This window comes from Hippocampus guttulatus, chromosome 6 (assembly GCF_054856545.1).
Source record: "Hippocampus guttulatus isolate MCC_2025c chromosome 6, RoL_Hgut_1.0, whole genome shotgun sequence".
Lineage (NCBI taxonomy): Eukaryota > Metazoa > Chordata > Actinopteri > Syngnathiformes > Syngnathidae > Hippocampus > Hippocampus guttulatus.
In genome coordinates, this window is record NC_141266.1 from 8,462,986 (window position 1) to 8,481,119 (window position 18,134).

At 40.6% G+C, this 18,134-nt stretch overlaps 2 protein-coding genes across 14 annotated transcripts in view; both read left to right on the forward strand.

Annotated features, from left to right (window-relative positions):
- Positions 1 to 2,549, forward strand: part of ubr5 (ubiquitin protein ligase E3 component n-recognin 5) — a 62,628-nt gene extending 60,079 nt beyond the window's left edge. For all 12 annotated transcript variants that reach the window (XM_086112956.1, XM_086112965.1, XM_086112966.1 and 9 more), the window contains exons 55-58: positions 1,086 to 1,199; positions 1,354 to 1,498; positions 1,607 to 1,692; positions 1,828 to 2,549. In XM_086112956.1, the coding sequence (XP_085969082.1) occupies positions 1,086 to 1,199; positions 1,354 to 1,498; positions 1,607 to 1,692; positions 1,828 to 2,040 (558 nt within the window). In that variant the 3' untranslated portion in view covers positions 2,041 to 2,549. The remainder of the gene's footprint in view (positions 1 to 1,085; positions 1,200 to 1,353; positions 1,499 to 1,606; positions 1,693 to 1,827) is intronic.
- A 2,750-nt stretch (positions 2,550 to 5,299) lies between these two features.
- LOC147203432 (protein LYRIC-like) lies at positions 5,300 to 18,040 on the forward strand. Of its 2 annotated transcripts, XM_086113768.1 has the most exons (13): positions 5,304 to 6,021; positions 6,198 to 6,320; positions 7,785 to 7,860; positions 8,696 to 8,887; positions 9,533 to 9,583; positions 9,719 to 9,868; positions 11,802 to 11,873; positions 11,962 to 12,030; positions 12,171 to 12,313; positions 14,181 to 14,297; positions 15,135 to 15,254; positions 15,422 to 15,545; positions 16,396 to 18,040. In XM_086113768.1, exons 1-13 carry the CDS (start codon positions 5,692 to 5,694, stop codon positions 16,458 to 16,460), a joined length of 1,632 nt encoding a protein of 543 aa, XP_085969894.1. In that variant the 5' UTR covers positions 5,304 to 5,691; the 3' UTR covers positions 16,461 to 18,040. The 2 variants fall into 2 exon arrangements, with proteins under 2 accessions (XP_085969895.1, XP_085969894.1); XM_086113769.1 differs by lacking the exons at positions 15,422 to 15,545; positions 16,396 to 18,040 and having other exon boundaries at positions 5,300 to 6,021; positions 15,086 to 15,228.
- Positions 18,041 to 18,134: the final 94 nt, after the last annotated feature.

Below are 18,134 nucleotides of genomic sequence, written 5' to 3' on the forward strand. Positions count from 1 at the left end.
GCCATTTTGAAGTCAAAATAACAATAATAACACAACACAACACGATGAAAGAGGAGAGGATCAAAGTGTCCTTTCACCAGTGGATCAGAGACGTCATGCTGAAAATGTGCACACGTCTGCTACTAGCTAAGATTTGAAAGCAAACACGAAGCTGTAGCGTCCATTGACGAAAAGAGATTAGTTCACTTCTCCTGTCCCACATAATCCGCTTCAAACTCCAAGCCACGACTCCCAGTTCCAAATCCGCATCGGCGCTGCGCGCTAACGCTCCTTTCTTCTCATCGTCGGCTCCTCAAGACGTACATCCATCCAGCCGCAGACCGTTCAACAGCACCGATCTCTCCGCTGAACAAAGCGGGGCTGTGAAAAATGCTGCCCATTCCAGGCGCAAGACACAAGCGCCCCGGGACTGTCCAGCAACGACAGTCAAATGGCGCCGACATTCCTCCCAGTCAAAAACAGTGCTGGTATACCCATGCTGCCGAGAAGGCGCAACCACCAAGCACGGAGTCTCCTCCTTGATGAATGTCGTGGCCAAAAAATGCTGAAAAAAGTCCACATCAGGTCCACACGACGTAACAACAAACACAAAGTGACAAAACAAACTATTAAAGTATTCTGCACCAAATCACAAAATCCTGAGTCAAAGTCAGCAGCGCCCCTTCTCATAAACAGTGTTAATGGTGCACTGTGTTTCCCTCTTGAAATGCCCGCTGGTGAACCAGAATTTCCTGGAAGCCATCTGGAAGTCGTTTTCATCATGGCCTCATCAAACTCCTCCCATGCCCGAGTTTTTGTCTCATCGACTGCGAAACCTACATTTCACTTCAACAGCCCATGCCTATCAGCTCCCTAATGAGTCCTACAGGCCAAAAAGACATAAGACTCCTTCAGCTGCATGACATCTCTTACGGTTGTGTTGCAACATGCTGAGATTGCTATATACTTGGAATTAACATAATTACACCGCCAGCGCACGTTAATAGAACTCCACAAATGATTCCAGCTAGCTGTGGATAGCAGATGCACACTAAATCTTAATATTAATTAGACCTTATTAAAATTGACTGTTCCTTCTGGTGTAGGTGGAGCTTCTCTCTGGTGGTGTCAACATGCCAGTAACTCCCCTCAATGTGTACGAGTATGTGCGGAAGTACGCAGAGCACAGAATGCTGGTCGTGGCTGAACAACCACTCCATGTGAGTCCTTCTCCTTGGTTGTGAATATGCAATCATTAAGGTTATCAAACTCGCTGTCAAAGAATGAAGCAAGTTTCATTGTGATTATAGAAAGACTATTGGAAACTGTTATGTTAATTGACGCATATTTTCACAAAATGTATGTCCATTCAAGGCGATGAGGAAGGGTTTGCTGGATGTACTTCCGAAGAACGCCCTAGAAGATCTGACTGCTGAGGATTTTCGGTTGCTTGTCAATGGTTGCGGAGAGGTCAACGTGCAGATGCTCATTAGCTTCACCTCCTTCAATGACGAGTCTGGTATGTCTGCTCTGTGGATCTTGCATCTGTCAGTTATCTTTGCTAACTTATAACACAATTCTTGCATGTGTACACTGATAATACCAAACAGACTTATTTGTTCAACAGGAGAGAATGCAGACAAACTACTGCAGTTTAAGCGCTGGTTTTGGTCGATAGTCGAGAAGATGAGCATGACTGAGAGGCAAGATCTGGTAAGGTCTGATTTATTAATTCTGCGCGCATGACCTGGCCTAATGGCAAAAATCATTTGGAATAATTCATGCTGAATGGATGGGTATTACAGTTTTTTTCTGAATAGTTAGACTAATTCATTTTCTCATCATCAGGTATACTTCTGGACTTCCAGTCCATCCCTGCCAGCCAGCGAAGAGGGCTTTCAGCCAATGCCATCCATTACTATCCGGCCTCCAGACGACCAGCACCTCCCCACAGCCAATACGTGCATCTCGCGCCTCTATGTGCCACTCTATTCTTCAAAACAGATACTCAAACAGAAGCTCCTGTTAGCTATTAAGACCAAGAACTTTGGTTTTGTGTAGAGGTTCAACAGAAAAGAGTTTAAAAAAAAACATGCTTACTTGTTGTGTAATATTTACTTAGCTCCATTTTGTAGATTTATTTTTTTGTCTATACAATTTTATTAAAATTCGACATACTGTCGCTATCTCCCCAGACAATGTTTGTGTTGTGAACACAAACTTATTTTTATTTCAATTTTTGTTTTCGTTGTGTTGAAATTAAATGAAAAAGATGTATACAGTCCAGAACATTCCTGCATTGGCACTGTAAAATGTTACGCCCGCAGTTCTACCCTATTCAGCTTGAAAGGTTTGTTTCCCAGGAATTTGGTCTGACAGAAATCTGTCTGCCGAAGCCCAGCCAAAGATGACGGCAGTAGAGGTATTTAAAAGAAGACACTGTGATTATAAGTTTCTTTCACAAGAAAAGTACTATCACTGATAGTTCACTGCTGCCTTTCTGGAAAATCTTTTTTGTTTTTCTTGTACAGAGGGAGTAGGGAGTTTCAAAATAAACTTGGATGCAAAAAGTTGTACATTATTTCTCTCCATACCAAGCAATTTGGACAACTCAGAGGTAGCTGAGCCTCACCTGCATGTGCTGTACCAAAGCGTTTTACAGAACACAACATAAAATGACAATACAGCAGACGTAAAATTATTTTTCATTTTAGTTATCTGGTCTGGGTTTGATATTGAATTTCAATTTGAATCCAAAGTCCATGATTTCATTATTAAAATTGCTGAGCTTGCTTATTTCCTGCTCAAATACATGGAGAGAAGTGCGCAAAGCGCAGGCAGCCTACACTATTGTGCAGTGCAGAAGTAGCACAGTTCGACAGCACCATCTACTGATGAAATTACTGTACTACAACGCGAGGCCCTGAATAAGACCGCATTGTTCTGCTGGGGAACTAAAATTGCTCATGTGGGTAATGACAGTGAGATGTGGAAGGGTGTGATTTTAAACAATCATATTAATCTCCTGTTCAACTCACTGTTTTACAGAATACACAAGGTGAAATTAGGTTATGCTGCCTCATGGTCACGGAGGGAAAAAGTGCCGTTGATGTGCATTTGCACAATGTCCAGATGTCGATGAAATATTACAATTTGGTCTGAGTGCATTTGCTTTTATTTTCAAATGCACCCCCCCCTGCTATCCGCCTGACATTCTATTTTATTTTTCAAATCTATCCCAACGCAGTGCATGCCTCCAGTCAGACCCTCATGAAACTTCATCCACCCTGACACCTATAACTTCAATTACTCAATTGGAGGCGGAGAGGAATTTAATAATTAGGAAGTAAAAATGATCACCTGAGATAATGTGTTTACACAAGTGATATCACATTTACTGTATAACTAAGCCCCCACCCTGGCATCCCAACTGAGTTATACAGCTTGTAGGCGATGTTCATGGTGGAAAAAAAAAGCCTGGCCATTGAGCAACTGTATGTGGACATTTTATATTCACTGTACATACCAGCTTCCGATTAAAGGGTAAATCAAGTTTAAAAAAATCCTAACAATAATATATTCAATGCACCCTCACTAGTCTGAACAAGGCATTCTGATTAATACTGCATTTGTGCAATATGAATGAAGCAAAAAAATCATCCTGTTTTTACCCATCTCAAAAGGCAGCCATCTCTGGGTCGAGGGTTTCTGTTAGCATAGGCCTGTTTCAAATCTCCCATTTATTGCAAAAATTATTGAGAAAGTCATCGCACAACAGCTTGATGACTCCATGGCCGCTAACAACCGATTTGAACCGTTTCAGTCAGGGTTTAAGGCCCACCATTCTACTGAAACGGCCCTTGCCAAAGTGACTAATGATCTTTTCCTAGCTATGGACTCCGACGCCTCATCAATATTATTTTTTACACGATCTTACCGCTGCCTTTGACACTGTCGATCATACCATACTAATAGAACGCCACAGAATGTGCGTTGGTATGTCAGGCTTAGCTCTTTCCAGTTTTAGTTCTTACCGCTCAGAGGACGCACCTTGTAATTTATGGTCTTATGACTTCTCCAGGTTTCTCAGTTTTCCTCAGGTGTTTTTTTTTTCTTAAAGATTTTTTTTTTGTTTTTCCTTTCCCTCCTGGGGGTTAAGGTCAGGGAATGTCATTAATATTTGTCAACCGTGGGCATGTGAAGCCCATTTGTAATTAAGGGCTATATAAATAAATGTGACTTGACTCACTCCTGACAGTTCCTAGACCAGGGGTGCCCATTACGTCGATCGTGATCGACCAGTAGATCACGGACTGGTCCCAAATCGATTCGAGGCGTGTAGAGGGAAAAAACCCCAACTTGTGTCTCTGTGCATGTTAGTAATATTTTTTTGTGTTAATGCACACTGCACCCTAATCATTCTATCAGTCTCACTTTCACAAAAAGAAACTAAAATAAAGCGGGTCATCTTTAACCTACGGTGGCATGTGACTGCGTCACCGGAAGTTGTTAGCGCTCAGCAGTCTGCAATTGCAGCTTGTGCTCAGAGTTGTTGCGCTAATCTTTTATCGTTATCATTATTCTCATCCAGAGTTTGTTTTGTACAATTCAACGAGGGGACGGGCAAAGAATGGGAATCTGGAGGCCGAGAGAAGTATTTTACAACGATACGCGTGAGCTACGATCGTTAACAGGCTGCAAAAGTGCGTTGCATACCTCAGCGTCAGGCTGTTGCTCATGGCATGCCACTGTACGTGCGCGCGCGCCTATACGCGCGTGCGCGGTAACGGGTCGATCCCGAGAGGTTGGTTGATCGAAAAGTAGATCTTCGGTCAAAAAAGTTTGGGCACCCCTGTCACCGAGACGATGCCAGGATGCCACTGAGGAAGTTTGATACAAATCGGATCAATACTTTAAACTTTAAAGTCTGTCTGTAGAATAAAGCTGTTACAACTCTTTGATCTCCAGGACGTACAAAGTAAGTTGCAGAGCTTCATTACAAAATATCAGATAAAAACATACAATTTATAAAGATTGCTTGATACAAGTCACAAGGTCACGTGTGATTTAACTTGGTAAAGTCACGTTTTCTGAAAAAATGTATAAAGATGGGCCCTATATTTTCCTCAAATACTGTACACTGAATTTGCAACAAAATCGTGCAAAAGATTTTGAACGTAAACCATTTCACATTTAATTACAGTTAATTAACATTCTCTCTGTAAGAAAGCCTCTGTTTTCATCGCATTTTTTCCGTTTACGTCACACCTTGGAAACGTGTAATGCAGTATGACGTTTTTCGTGTAATATGTACGACGTTAGGATTGTGTAACTTCCGGTGACACTTGAACGCTGCACAAATTTTGCGAGGGCATCGTTCCTCCCCTCCAGCTCAAGTCGTGTGAGGTGAATGTGGTCATATTAGAACTAGACATACTGAGACCAGAGCAACACAATGCTATCCGATTTTTTACGGCTTACGAAGTTTATTTAGGTTTTGAAAATATCTCTCGATTCAGCTAGGCTAGCTAGTTAGCTAGCGAGTTTGGCTACCTGTCTACTGAGGCCGATGTAGTTAGTGAAAGGAGGTGAGGCATTTATGATTTTCCATCATGTCGTCCCCCCGCTATTTTTAGCTAGCACTGCGGGCTAGGTCGGCTCATAGAAACGGCTTTAATTGTGAATCGTTGGGAAGCTCTATTAGCAATACCCATGGAACAGTGGAAGGACGCGGCGTCTCAGCAGGCCGAGCTGCTTGCATCTCGCGTGAATGAATTGTTGTCCAAAGGCCAGGAGTTTTTGCGAGCCCAGCTCGGCGTGGATCTGGCGATCAAGCCCGGGCTCATTCCGCCATGGGTGATCCTAGTTGCGGCGTGCACCGGCTTCGTTCTGGTGCTCGTAATATGGGCCTCGATGTGCCAGGCTCTCTTTAAGAAACGGCCTGCGACTAACGTTGTGGAGGACACCGTCGAGATGAAACGAAGTGCCGGTAAACCCGTCAAATCAGAAGAGCCAAAGAAGAGGAAGAAACGGGCGGAAAAGGCACGTACATAGAACCACTCTTCCCATTTAAATCACAATTGTTGTACACTCATCCAAATTAGGTGCTAAGCTAAAGCTCCGGACTAGAATTCGACCGGACCCACCCAACACACTCTGTTTTCATTTTATTATACATTTGGCGAAACGTATTGTGTCGTTCTTTATTGTACATTCAGAAATCCCAGCCAAACGGGAGAGCTGTCACTGAGGAGATACTGGAAGAAGACGCCATAGTTAATGAGGACAGAGTGCCACATCAACAGCCGCCTCCACAATTCAAGAGTGAAAAACCGGTTGAGGTAATATACGGATCCAAGCATTATAAATTGCCTAAACCTGCTAGTTTGATCCCTATTTCAATGTAGTTGTGATCCACATCACACTAAAAAATCAGAATCTAAAATAGACACTGTGAGAGCGATACAGTCTATCTACATTTTCATACTAATTACCAAACTGAGAAGCTTTTCTACTATTTTCATTCTTACACGAGAAGGGTAAAATTACACTGATATTTCTCAATATGTATCATCAAACTGCATCTTATAGGTTCCAGTGTTCCACAACCTTTCTAACTATTGCTTAAATTAGTGTTCTAGAAGTTGTTTCACTCAAAGGCAAACCGATCACAGATCAGTCACACAAGCATCACAATTGATAATGATCAGAGCTGTAAAACAAAAGTGTTTGTTTGAGCTAACGTATTCAATGTCTTCAGCATGTGCATATACCTGTATGTGGCAGTTGAAAGCATTTTATTTATACTGTGAAAGGAAAAGCATTTCGGGTGACTACTCTGTCAGTGTCACCCTTCACTGACGTAGCCAGAGCAGCTGCCCGTGTTGAGTTACAGTGTTAACTTTAACCTGCAGATGCAGCAAAACCTTAGGGGAGTGACGACCGTCTAAAGTCAAAGTAGTTCATTCCGTACTACCTCCAGAACAGTGAAGTAACAAACTGTCAAATACTGTAGGTGGTCAGAATTGCATGTAGCTATGCAGATGGTGTGGATGGATTTACATTTTGAGAATTCTTAAAAGGGAAGATTTCCTGTATATTTAGTTTAGCTTATAAATAACCTTAACTTGAGTATGCTTCTTTGATTGACTGCTAGCTGATGAAATCCTATGTGCTTGCTGCCCGATCACTGTTGGCACTGGGTCATGAAATCTTTTAGCCAATGTGGCTAAACAATATAAATATCTTCTTGCCATATTTGAGTGTAGTTAGCCACGACATCTTGTGTTTATGTGGCGCTAGTGCTCCCTGTTTCGCCGCTATGTACGGCGCTCATTGCACACGGCAGAGATGACGTAGCCCAAAGAACATAACACTTAAGGGAATCTGTATTTCTTTCGAGTTGTGAGCACAGTTTGATGGCTAACTGCAAGTTGTAGTAGAGATGGTCCAAGTTATTATCAGGAAGGAAGTGACTCTAGCGCCGCATCGCCACATATAAAATGAGGGCACTTGTGTAGTTGGGAATGGCGAATCATGCGATTCTGTGGTTGCATCAGCTCGTCTCTATTTTAGCAACGCCCTCCCAAACTTACAGGAGAACCGAAAGAGTGAGATAGAGTGCAATTTTGACCGACAATTTGGTTGCTTGCCAATGGAAATATTTACCTCACCACTCCCTTTTTAACTTCATCAATAGCGAGGTGGCCAACAGTGACCATACACATTGCCAGTGTGTTGTAGATCACTTTCCTACAAAATTGCTCTACTTTCTTTTAATAATTACTTTATTTAACATCTTCTAGACAAAAAAGTCAAAGAAGAAAGCCACACAGGTAGTGAAGGAAACCGTGACAGCTGTCGGAAAGGAGCCCGAGGAAGGTAAAATATGTCATATTTATATATTTTAAAAAATAGATTTATCTTTATATATACAGTACATACTCAATTAATCAATTACTTATTACACTTCTACTATGTACCATTCAATAAATGGCTGAAAATGCATTGGTGACTGTGAGGCTCCCCCCACTTTGCTCAAGCAGCACCATATCTCAAGCTTGCTCCTTAAACCCATATCTCACTAGGTGGCAAACGTGCAAGTGCAGGTATCAGTTTTGTTGTTTGTTTTGTTTATTTTTTTCTCCCAAAGTTGTTCAGTGTAGCAAAGATGTGTGCCAGACATCCACAAACAGTTTTTCTTGTCGCCATCAAATTTTGAACATGTTAAAAATTTCTTTGCGACAAGAATAACTGTTTGGTGCCATTAAAATTGTTGGCGATTGTCTTTGTGACTGTTTGCAACCTTGAAGGAACCCTGACTAAAAAACTTTCACTCGGTGGACACACACTTGCAAACCTTTCGCCGCTCAGTGAGACATGGCCTTTAGACAATTTGTGGCTCCGAAAAACCTCAGAAGTTGGAGCACTCATCAGTCAAGTTACCACTGTATTTATTATTATGATTTTTGTTTGATGTTGTAGAGATGCACAACCAAATACTTTGTGAAGGCAGAATTGTTTGGAAGAGCGGTACTATATGGCGTTGCTTTTCAAAGTCAATTCATAAAAGAAACATTGACTGCATACATGTTCATATGTCATTTGATTAACCTGTTTGCCACTCACCTTTTTCATACTCATGGTGTAATGGATGTTTACGTGCAACTCTGTATTGTACATTCATTTATTATTTTGCATTTGATTCTACATTCAGGTACATGGGAGACTAAGGTCAGCAACAAAGAAAAACGTGAGCAACGCAAGAAGGACAAGAGTTCCAGTGATGGCTCTGCCAGTCCTAGTGGTGGTGGTGCTGGCGGGGGCGGCGGCACTCCTATGAGTGCTACTCCAGAGCAGCGTAAGGCATCAGCAGCTGCTTCACCTGCCAACCAGAAGAAGAAAAAAGGTTTGGATTGTCATTAAGGCTGCGCTTCTCTCACAAAGTTCATAGTCTTCGGTTTGAACGTGACGTTGGTCAACGGGCAAACCTTCCATACCTTGCTAATCTTTTTGTTACATCTATGGCATTTGGAAATGTCTGCCCCCATTCGGGGTGAGTATTGTTTGAATCTGAACGATTCAGTTCCCATCGCAGGCCCTTATTTCAATTCTTTAATCTGGTGTAGCCTATACAGAAACAACAACTATTTGGTTTCAGTTCTATATGTCGTATGACCTTTGCGCGTATTGTGAGTGTTGCGCTGAGTTGACTGTTAATTTAAGTTCAACCGCACTTTCAATCGTCACCAATTCTTCTTCGCCATTAAGTTCTTCTTTGGATCAGCAGCTGACCAAACACCAAAACTGGAATTTGAGAATGATGAGTCCAAAAAAAATCAGAACATGACTCCTGATTTTAATCGATTCTTGCGACTCAATGTCCAACCCTTGTCTCATTTTTTCTAACAGTTTCTAGAATGCACCATAAATCTTTGCATTAGGGAATATATTGCAGTTTCTCCATAATGTAGGGTTGATACATTTGCCCGCAAGTTCCCTTTCAACAGACATACATTTATGGAAGTGTTCCTTACATTTTTTTTCCTCCCAGGAGACTCATCAAAAGTGACAGCAGAGAAGATGAATGCTTCTGTATCTCATGGTAATGATCAGTGGAATGCAACTTAACACTGGTATCTTATTCAAGGTTCAAGCTTTTATCAGCTATTCTCTGTGTTACATCATGAACATGACGTGTGTATTCTGGCTGACTATCATGCTTCTTTGTTGGTATCAGTTAACACCAGTGAGGCACCATTAGGAGCAGCAGGTGTGGCTGATATTCAAGCGGTCAAGGTTAAGATTCCTCACACTGCTGTTCCAAAGACTCAAGGGCTGTGGACTCCCACTAGAGAACCAGCGCCACTGTGGAAGACTGACATTGATGGTAAAATGGAGAAACACGATTTATTTATTTCTTTGTTTATTTACTAAAGGAAATAGAATTGTATCGATCCACCCCTGGTACAATTAGCATGACAAAAGACTGCCATCTTTCTGTAACTTTCTAATGGCATGAGTGCTTCAAACGCTTCTAAAATCCTCCATAACAAATCCATTCATGAAAAAAATGACTCAAATACATGACGTGCCCAAATGTTCAATGTTCAATTTGTGCTTTTCTAAGTTGAGAGTTTTTTTGTTTTTGTTTTTTGCCGGGGAGGGAGGGGCGGGGCGTCTGACAATCGACACAGTTTGAAACTTCACGGTAATCTTAAGTATTCCACTTTTAGAACACCTTGGAATTTGGGCCCCTTTTGAGCTGATTTGTGGATATTTTTAGCTGAATTATGTCAGCTAATTGAACAAAGGGTTCCCCAGATAGCAGACAAATTGTAAGGATCGATTGTACTGTGGACATATTTGTGCCAATGCCAAAGTTGAAAAATGTATCCTTTCTGGGTGACTGCTGACATTCCTGCTTCACTTCGACCATTGGCAAACTCAGCATCATTGCTCAAATGCGCCATTGGGTTATTCAGAGTGCTGGAGCCCAGAGTGAATTTCCAAATGCAACTCATGCTCACGGGTACAAACGAGGATGCAACTTCTGTTTCTAATGATAGAGAAGTTTTTCTTCTTCGTTTAAAAGGGCTTACCTAAACCAGAATCCCATGTCGCGTTGTGATCGACGATAGAATCATGGTCTGTTGTGTCTTTTGGTGCTGTAAATCCTTGTTGCGGTGTAAAAAACAACAACCTCATGCTAAAATAGCAATATGTCACACATCCATTGCTCTGACTACTGCTTTTTCTGCTTCCATTTTCACTTCTGCTTTTGTTTGGCGATTGGCAAATACATTTGGTGCATGACCGCCACCTTCTTAAGCATGCAATAAAAGTGGCCACCCACGGTAATGCATGACTAATACTCCACTACATTTATAACCCTTCTTCCTCTTCTTCCTTTTGGTGGTTGTTAAATACCTTGTTGCATTAACCACCACCTTCTGGTCGATGGTAGTAAGTTGGGAAAACCTTGCTTTCCTTGCACACTCCATCCCCCATGACTTTTTTTTTCTTTCTTTTTTGTGCCTGCCACAGAGAATGGTGACATCTGTTACTTTTCAACTACATAAAGTCAGATACACACAACCTGCAAACATTCTGATACATATCTGATTGAGGGTGACATGAAATTGATCCAGGTTGGATTTAAAAAAAAATTGAAATTGAACTGTTCAGATTTTCGTAAAAAAAAAAAATCACATACAGGTCACAAAAGGGCAAAAAAAAAATCCAATTAGGGTCGCATTTGTCTGCAGTCCAAACTTAGCTTATGTCACAAGTAACTGCCACAGGTGTGAATGATGCTTAAAAGAGGCAAACCATGATAAAAGCCTCACTGTATCATATTTAAAAAAAAATTATGTGAATACACAGCAGAGACTTACTACTGGGACTGCAGTTCAGCTATTGTCGCAGGGGGTTTCTGTTGCACTTCACAAGTGAGCTGAGCCCTCGCCAGCTGAGAGCTTGCTGGCATTTCACTGACTGAAATGGCAACTTGTTGCTCACTTGTCATCTGTCATTAAAGCGGTGAACATCCAGAATTGGGCTTAAATGCTCGCTCCATTCGGTAAAATTGGTGTTGAACTTCAGCATTAAATGCACAGTTTGCCCACTTGTGAAAAGCACGGTATTGTTCTCATACAGCTCGATATATCTAGACATAAAATAATCATATGGTCCTTTCCATGGTTTAAAATAAAGTCAGTCTCACATTAGTGGAAGTAATACAAATAAGGGAATCCTCATCTGCCCACTTTTCTATTTGGATAATAGCATTCATGTGAAAAGTACATGTCCCCCCCCACTAGATTCATGGACTGTGATTGACAGGATTCCATCTGATCTAGTTCCCTTTACGAAACTGGGTGTTGGCACAGCTGGTAAGTGCAATACATTTGTATTATTTCCCTCACCATTTGGGGGGGGGGGGGGGGGAAGCACGGGATTCATGGTGTGTTGTGTGTTTAGATCCGCAGCTGGTGGATAACGCATCATGGCTCAGTCAGCCAAAAGTAGATGATGAGTGGTCCGGATTCAGTAAGAATTTTCTTCCGAACATTACCCCCCCCCCCCCCCCCCCCCCCCCCCCCCAACGCACGCACACATGCACACGTACTAACAACGATGTACTCTCTCTGTCTCATATTTACCCCAATTGTTTTTTCACTCCAATTCAGATGGTGGTTCAGCAGATCCCAGCTCTGATTGGAACGCCCCTTCTGAACTTTGGGGCAACTATGAGGAACCCACACCCCGCCCCACTCCTGTTCATGAGCAGCCTCGAAGTGAGCCTGCTAAACAAAATCTGAGTGGAGCTCCTGTAAGTAAGACTTATGAGAGCCCTGTTACCATTTAAAACAATGATAGATGGCTCCTGAGGGCTTTGGACTCCTGGTAGCTGCCCTCCTTTTCTGGCTGAAAGCGCCTAATGTCTCAATACATAATACAAATAATAAAATTTAAGAACTCAAATCAAAATGTCAGCCTGTTTAAAGATAACACGTGCTTTTGATTGTTGCTGACAGGTATGAATTTAACAAGGCTTTCACATGACGAAATTTTAGTCACACTACAACTACATTGGATGTGCAAAACACTAGATCAGGGGTGTCCAAAGTCGGTCCTCAAGGGCTGCTGTCCTGCCTGTTTTCCAGCTCTCCCAGGAGCAACGCACCTGATCCAAATAATCTGGATTGTTCTAATGCTGCTTCAGAGCTGGCTGATGATCTGATCATTTGAATCAGGTGTGTTGCAGACGGGAGAGATGGAAAACAGGCAGGACGGCGGCCCTCCAGGCCTGGAGCTGGACATGCCTGCACTAGATGCACCTTTCTTACAGTAGTGTAAATGCAGTTGGGTGTAACACCACTTTAACCTACAACCATGATAATGTAACCTTAGTCTCTGTCAATCAAAAGTTAACATTTCCGCAAGGTTTCCCCCTGTCCTAGAAAATGATTGTTCAATTTTCCAGTCAAAATGAGAAAAAAGTCAAATCTCCTGTAAAATTTGAGTTGAAAAATGTTCCTCCCTCTGCTTCTTTCTGCCTTGTGGGTGAATGCAAATGGTTTAAACGGACATTTACGGTGTTTGTTTTCAGCTGTTTTCAATGGGCAATATTGAGCTGTAGCGCTTTTCAGCTTCCAGCTTCTTGCCGGTACAGCGTCCCGTGTGACGCTACCAACCAAGCAAATTGCATATAGCCTTCAAACATGTACACAATTTAACAGACAATTGTAGAACATAACACTTCTCGAAAGCTTGGGGGTGGATTTTATTAGTCTCTTGTGATAACTTGTATCTTACTATAGCAGATGGTCCCATAAAATAATTTCAAGAGTGGGAACCCTGTAAACCCCAATTATAGTGGATGATGGCTCTAAAATGCAGACGAGGCTTAAGAGAGAGTCACCTCCAAAAGTATTGAAACGCAAGGTCAATCCCTCTATTTTTGTTGTGTACTAAAGACATTTCGGTTTCTGATCAAAAGATGAATACAAGACAAAACTTCAGTAGTCCAAATTTATTTCATGATATTTACATGTAGATGTGTTCACCAACTCATGTCGGAGCACGTTTTGTTTGAAACCACCCACTTTTCAAGTGAGCAAAAATATTGAAACACGTTAAATTAATTTTAAGTGAAGAACATTTGATATTTGGTGGCATAACCCTTGACCTTACAAATTGATTACCTGAATGTATTTATAAATTGGTGTCATTGCGATTCTTACTTGCTAACGTTGTCTTTAACTTGACCACCAGCAGATGGCACAATCTTTTTTTTTTGTGCTCCTTTGGACCCATTGCACAGTTTTTGCTCCGCTGGGGTAACGTCATCATCACGTTATGCTTGAGGGAGTTTTCTTTTTCTGCAGTTCAATTCTGAGACTTCTCAGAAAAGTTTGCAAATATATTACTTTGTCGATAACTTTTTAAATAGTTTCAATATCAAGTGACAATCTGTCCTTGCTTTTCTTTAGTGTATGTCAGTCAACAGCCGAATGGACAAGGTTAGACCACTTATGATAATCATGTTTACTACCATAGCGCCATAACAAAAAATCCTCCAAAGCAAGGTATACTACCTCCAGTTTCTTTTTAGTGTACTCAATGTACACATGGGTGGACTTGCATGTCTGATGGTTAGAATTTAAACCACTTCATATGTGCATGCGTGTTGTCAGGAGGAAGATGATGAAGATGAAAAGGACAATGGAGAGACCGCTGCTGATGGAGGGGCCAAAAATAAAAAGAAGAGGAAGAAAAAGAAAAAGGTGGCTCAGGAGGAAGAAACAGGCCAGGTAACCGCCAGTAAAAATGTCTCCACCCTTATGCATATGAATATTGATCGTTGTGAGTGGATATCAATGGCAACTGTTTTCTTGTTTTATGTTGAGAGGGAAGAAATTTCATCTGTGCTGCATGTTACATGTTACACATACAGTACATTTGACAAAGTTTTATCCAATCCAATCCAATTATCCAATCCAATTTTCACATGAGCTACAATGAGCAGTTCAACCAAAATGTTCTGGAATAATATCGGTCAAATGTCAAGCAAAATTTGGCAAACTGTCAACACATTTTCAGATTACCTTTACAAATGTATTTTGCTTCTTTTTTTTTTTTTTTTAGGAAATTGATTTGCTTCTTTATGCATTTTGAGCAATTCAACGAACACATAAATATATGCACACATTCTTAGCAAGAAGATCTTTGTATGTATTGTATACTCAACTACACATTTTAATTCCATCAATTGCTTCAAAATCCATCTTAAATTGTGCAGTTTTCCTTTCGTTGTTTTGTCTCTCACTGGAATAAATCAAGGAATAGGTCATTTGTTGAACAACGTTTACGCTACATGCTGTATGATTGACATCTTAAGCCTGTTTGCTTTATTTTATTTTTCATTTATTGATGTGCCGTGTTAAAATGTTAGCTGTAGAATATTGCCTGTAGCTTTGAAGGTTTTCATGAACGTGGCAGTTTGATGCTTTCGTTTGTCATTTTTAATCGTGGGAACGTTCGACTTTGAACTATGTCATTTTCAAGGATAGATTTCAGTTGATCACATTTTCATCACCAGATCACAAAACATCTTCATTCTAACTCTGCCGGCACAATATCCTGCTTAGGTTGAAGTGCCAGAGAAGAAGTTAGAACCTGCATCCCTATTAAAGGATGAGAAGGAAAAGAAGAAGAAAAAACCCAAGCAGCAGCCATCTGCTCAGGAGCATCCTGCTGCTCCTGTCGAGGTTGGTGGTACTGAGATATTAGATCGTGCCACTTGATGTGTAGTGTACACACAACTTCCATGTTTTGCCGAGTTAAAGAATAAACAGTCCTTAGTCATCTTTAAAACTCAACTTTGTAATTACGGTGTGCTTTTCCAAGCTGATATTTAGTCTCACTTGGGCTGTAGGTGCAGTTGGAACGCCCAGTGAAAGACAGCACATCTCAGAAACCTCTCGCCGCTCAAGTGCCACCGAAGCAACCCGAGGGACATAGCACTGCTCACATTAATCTTCCTGCTCCAACACAACAGCGTGAGTACTGACTCAACAATGACAATGTTACTAACTAACATTGTCATTGTTGAGTTTTTAATCTTCATCTGATTTAACTACATGGTAGAGTGCTATGGAAGTTGTTTTTATTATTATTATTTTTTGAAATAGATTTACATAGATTTATGATGATTGAGGGGAAAACGATGGTAACAATAACAAGGTGCCCTTTTTATTTTTTTTAATGTCTTTGATTTCGTTTGAGCTCATTTGCAAGATAAATTGGGTTTAAAATTAGCTGGATGCCATTTTTTCAAGCTATTTTTGTTGGTCAGAAGTAACTAATTTTGAAGTCCATTTTGTCATTCAAAAATATTAAATATGTACAGTAAGTAAGCTTTTCTCCGATTAGGTCTTTGTTTCTCCTTAATTTGTTATGGCTAACAGTTTTTGTCTGATTGGTTATTTCCCAATATGTGGGCATTTTGTAGCCACTGTCTCTTTATTGTGTTGACTGTTGGAATTTTGTGCGCCAGAACTGCATTGTTCGGCACATTTCATGGAGAATAGCTTAATCTAAGCAGTTTTAGTATTTTTGTACGTTTGCAAAAATGTCAGTATATATATTTTTTCACACTGTTGTATAGGGGGTGTTGTTTAGTATTTTGTGGGGGAAAATTGAATTCATTTTATTTGGAAATGAGGCTATAACAAAATGTGGAAAAAGTGAAGCGCTGCGAATACTTTCCAGATGCACTGTAGATGTCAGACTTAAATCACGTCACAGACTCAGTTTGACATATGCATAAAACATGATGGAGGGGCCTCTTTAAGATGAGCTAAAATGAATGGAGAAAGACTGAATCCCATAACCCTTTTTTTTAAATAGAAAAACCTGAGGAAATCCAGGTCGTCAAACTGTCAAAGAAGAAGAAGGCAAGAAGGGAGACATGAGTCCGCTTTGCATTCAACCATGTGCAAGACTTGTCATCCTGATTATGCAACAACTTTCAAAGAACACGGACCTACGGTCAAGCGAATGGACTTACCTTAAATCCTGACTGAAGAAAAAACAAAAAACGAGAACATTTTACACAGAGGTCATGGAAACGTGACCCCTACAAGCAGCTTAATCTAATGTCATGCTTTGTGAATTAATTTTTAAACATGCTTTTGATACTGTCTTGTAATTCCATTGATTGAACTAAGTGAAGGAGCTAGTCATTAGAAATATAGATGTAAAGAAAATGTTGTGGTGACTATGAGGTTTCTCAGCATGTCAACATTTTGCTGAACTGGCCTTTCGTTTTGTCAGCTGCACAGTGAGCATCGAGTGACAAAGGTCAGATGTTAATTTGGACATTTTGACTCAGCAGTGCTTGAATATGTCTAGTGTATTTTTCATGGTCTGTCAGATTTCAGCAGACTCTGTGCATCCTGTTTATTAACTTAGCTGTTGTACTGAGGCTTCCGATCCCTTCCGATTTTTACAACCTACTGTATACGATCTGTTGCCGGAGTCACGTTGGACCCTCTGAAGATGCTCTGTCTTCAACTCCTTGATTTTCCAGCTTTAGTTGATTATCAAGTCTAAATATTCTTTTGTAAAAAAAATTAAAAAATGTTTGTAATAAAAGTAAAGCTGAAGCCATATGTTAAAGACCAAAATTACTGTGAACTGCCCCCCCCCCCCAATTTATTGTTCAGCTGGCTTTACGAGGAAACTTTTAGTACCTGCGACTGCCATTTTAGGGCTATAACTTGGAGTCAGACAAATCCATGCTGTTGACACTTGCTCCTAATTACATTCTGGGCTGACATCTTAGACACACTTAATCTGTAACAGGTGATACTGTATATAGCAGGCCGGACGTTGTGATGTTGGACACTTTCGATTATTATTATTTTTTTAAGATATCATGTTGGGGACTATTCAAAGACACACTGTAATATGTAAAGACAAGTCAAGTAATACAAAATACAGTTTCTAAACCATTTTATTAAAAGTAAAAGATTCAAACCTAACCGGTCCTATGTGAAAGAGCAATTGCCCCCCCGAAGCGCGTAACTGGTTGTGCAACAGTAATGGAAATCAATTGTTCTCCGAGACAAGTTTCTCCTCTGGGAAAATCAAATCAAATCAATTGGAGTCTTCGATCATTGTGATTTTGGACCACTCATTTCAATCCTGCATTTTCACTTCAAAACAATATGAGAAAGTTATTATTTATTTTATAAGTTATACAAGTTAAAAAAAAATGTGTGCTTTTTTTCCCCAGTGTATTGTTCTGCATCCTGATTGGCTAAGAGCCTGTAGACTAATGTCAACAATTTCATCACTTTTCAGCTTGCCAAATTTTCTCCTGAACAAAACCCACATGGACGAAACATTCTGTACAGTATTTCTAAAAACAGTCGTTTATAAGAAAACACATTTTCTTTTTATGCTTGGACCTGAAAAAAAAAGGTTAATCTTTGTTGTCATTCATTATTGTAGACGTAATAATTGTAAAAAATAAAGATGACTTCACTGATTTCACTTACCACGTTTTTTCTTTTGGAATGTCCCCTCGATAAACGAGGGATGACTGTACATCAGGGGTATCGGTTAATGAAGGTGCACATGGT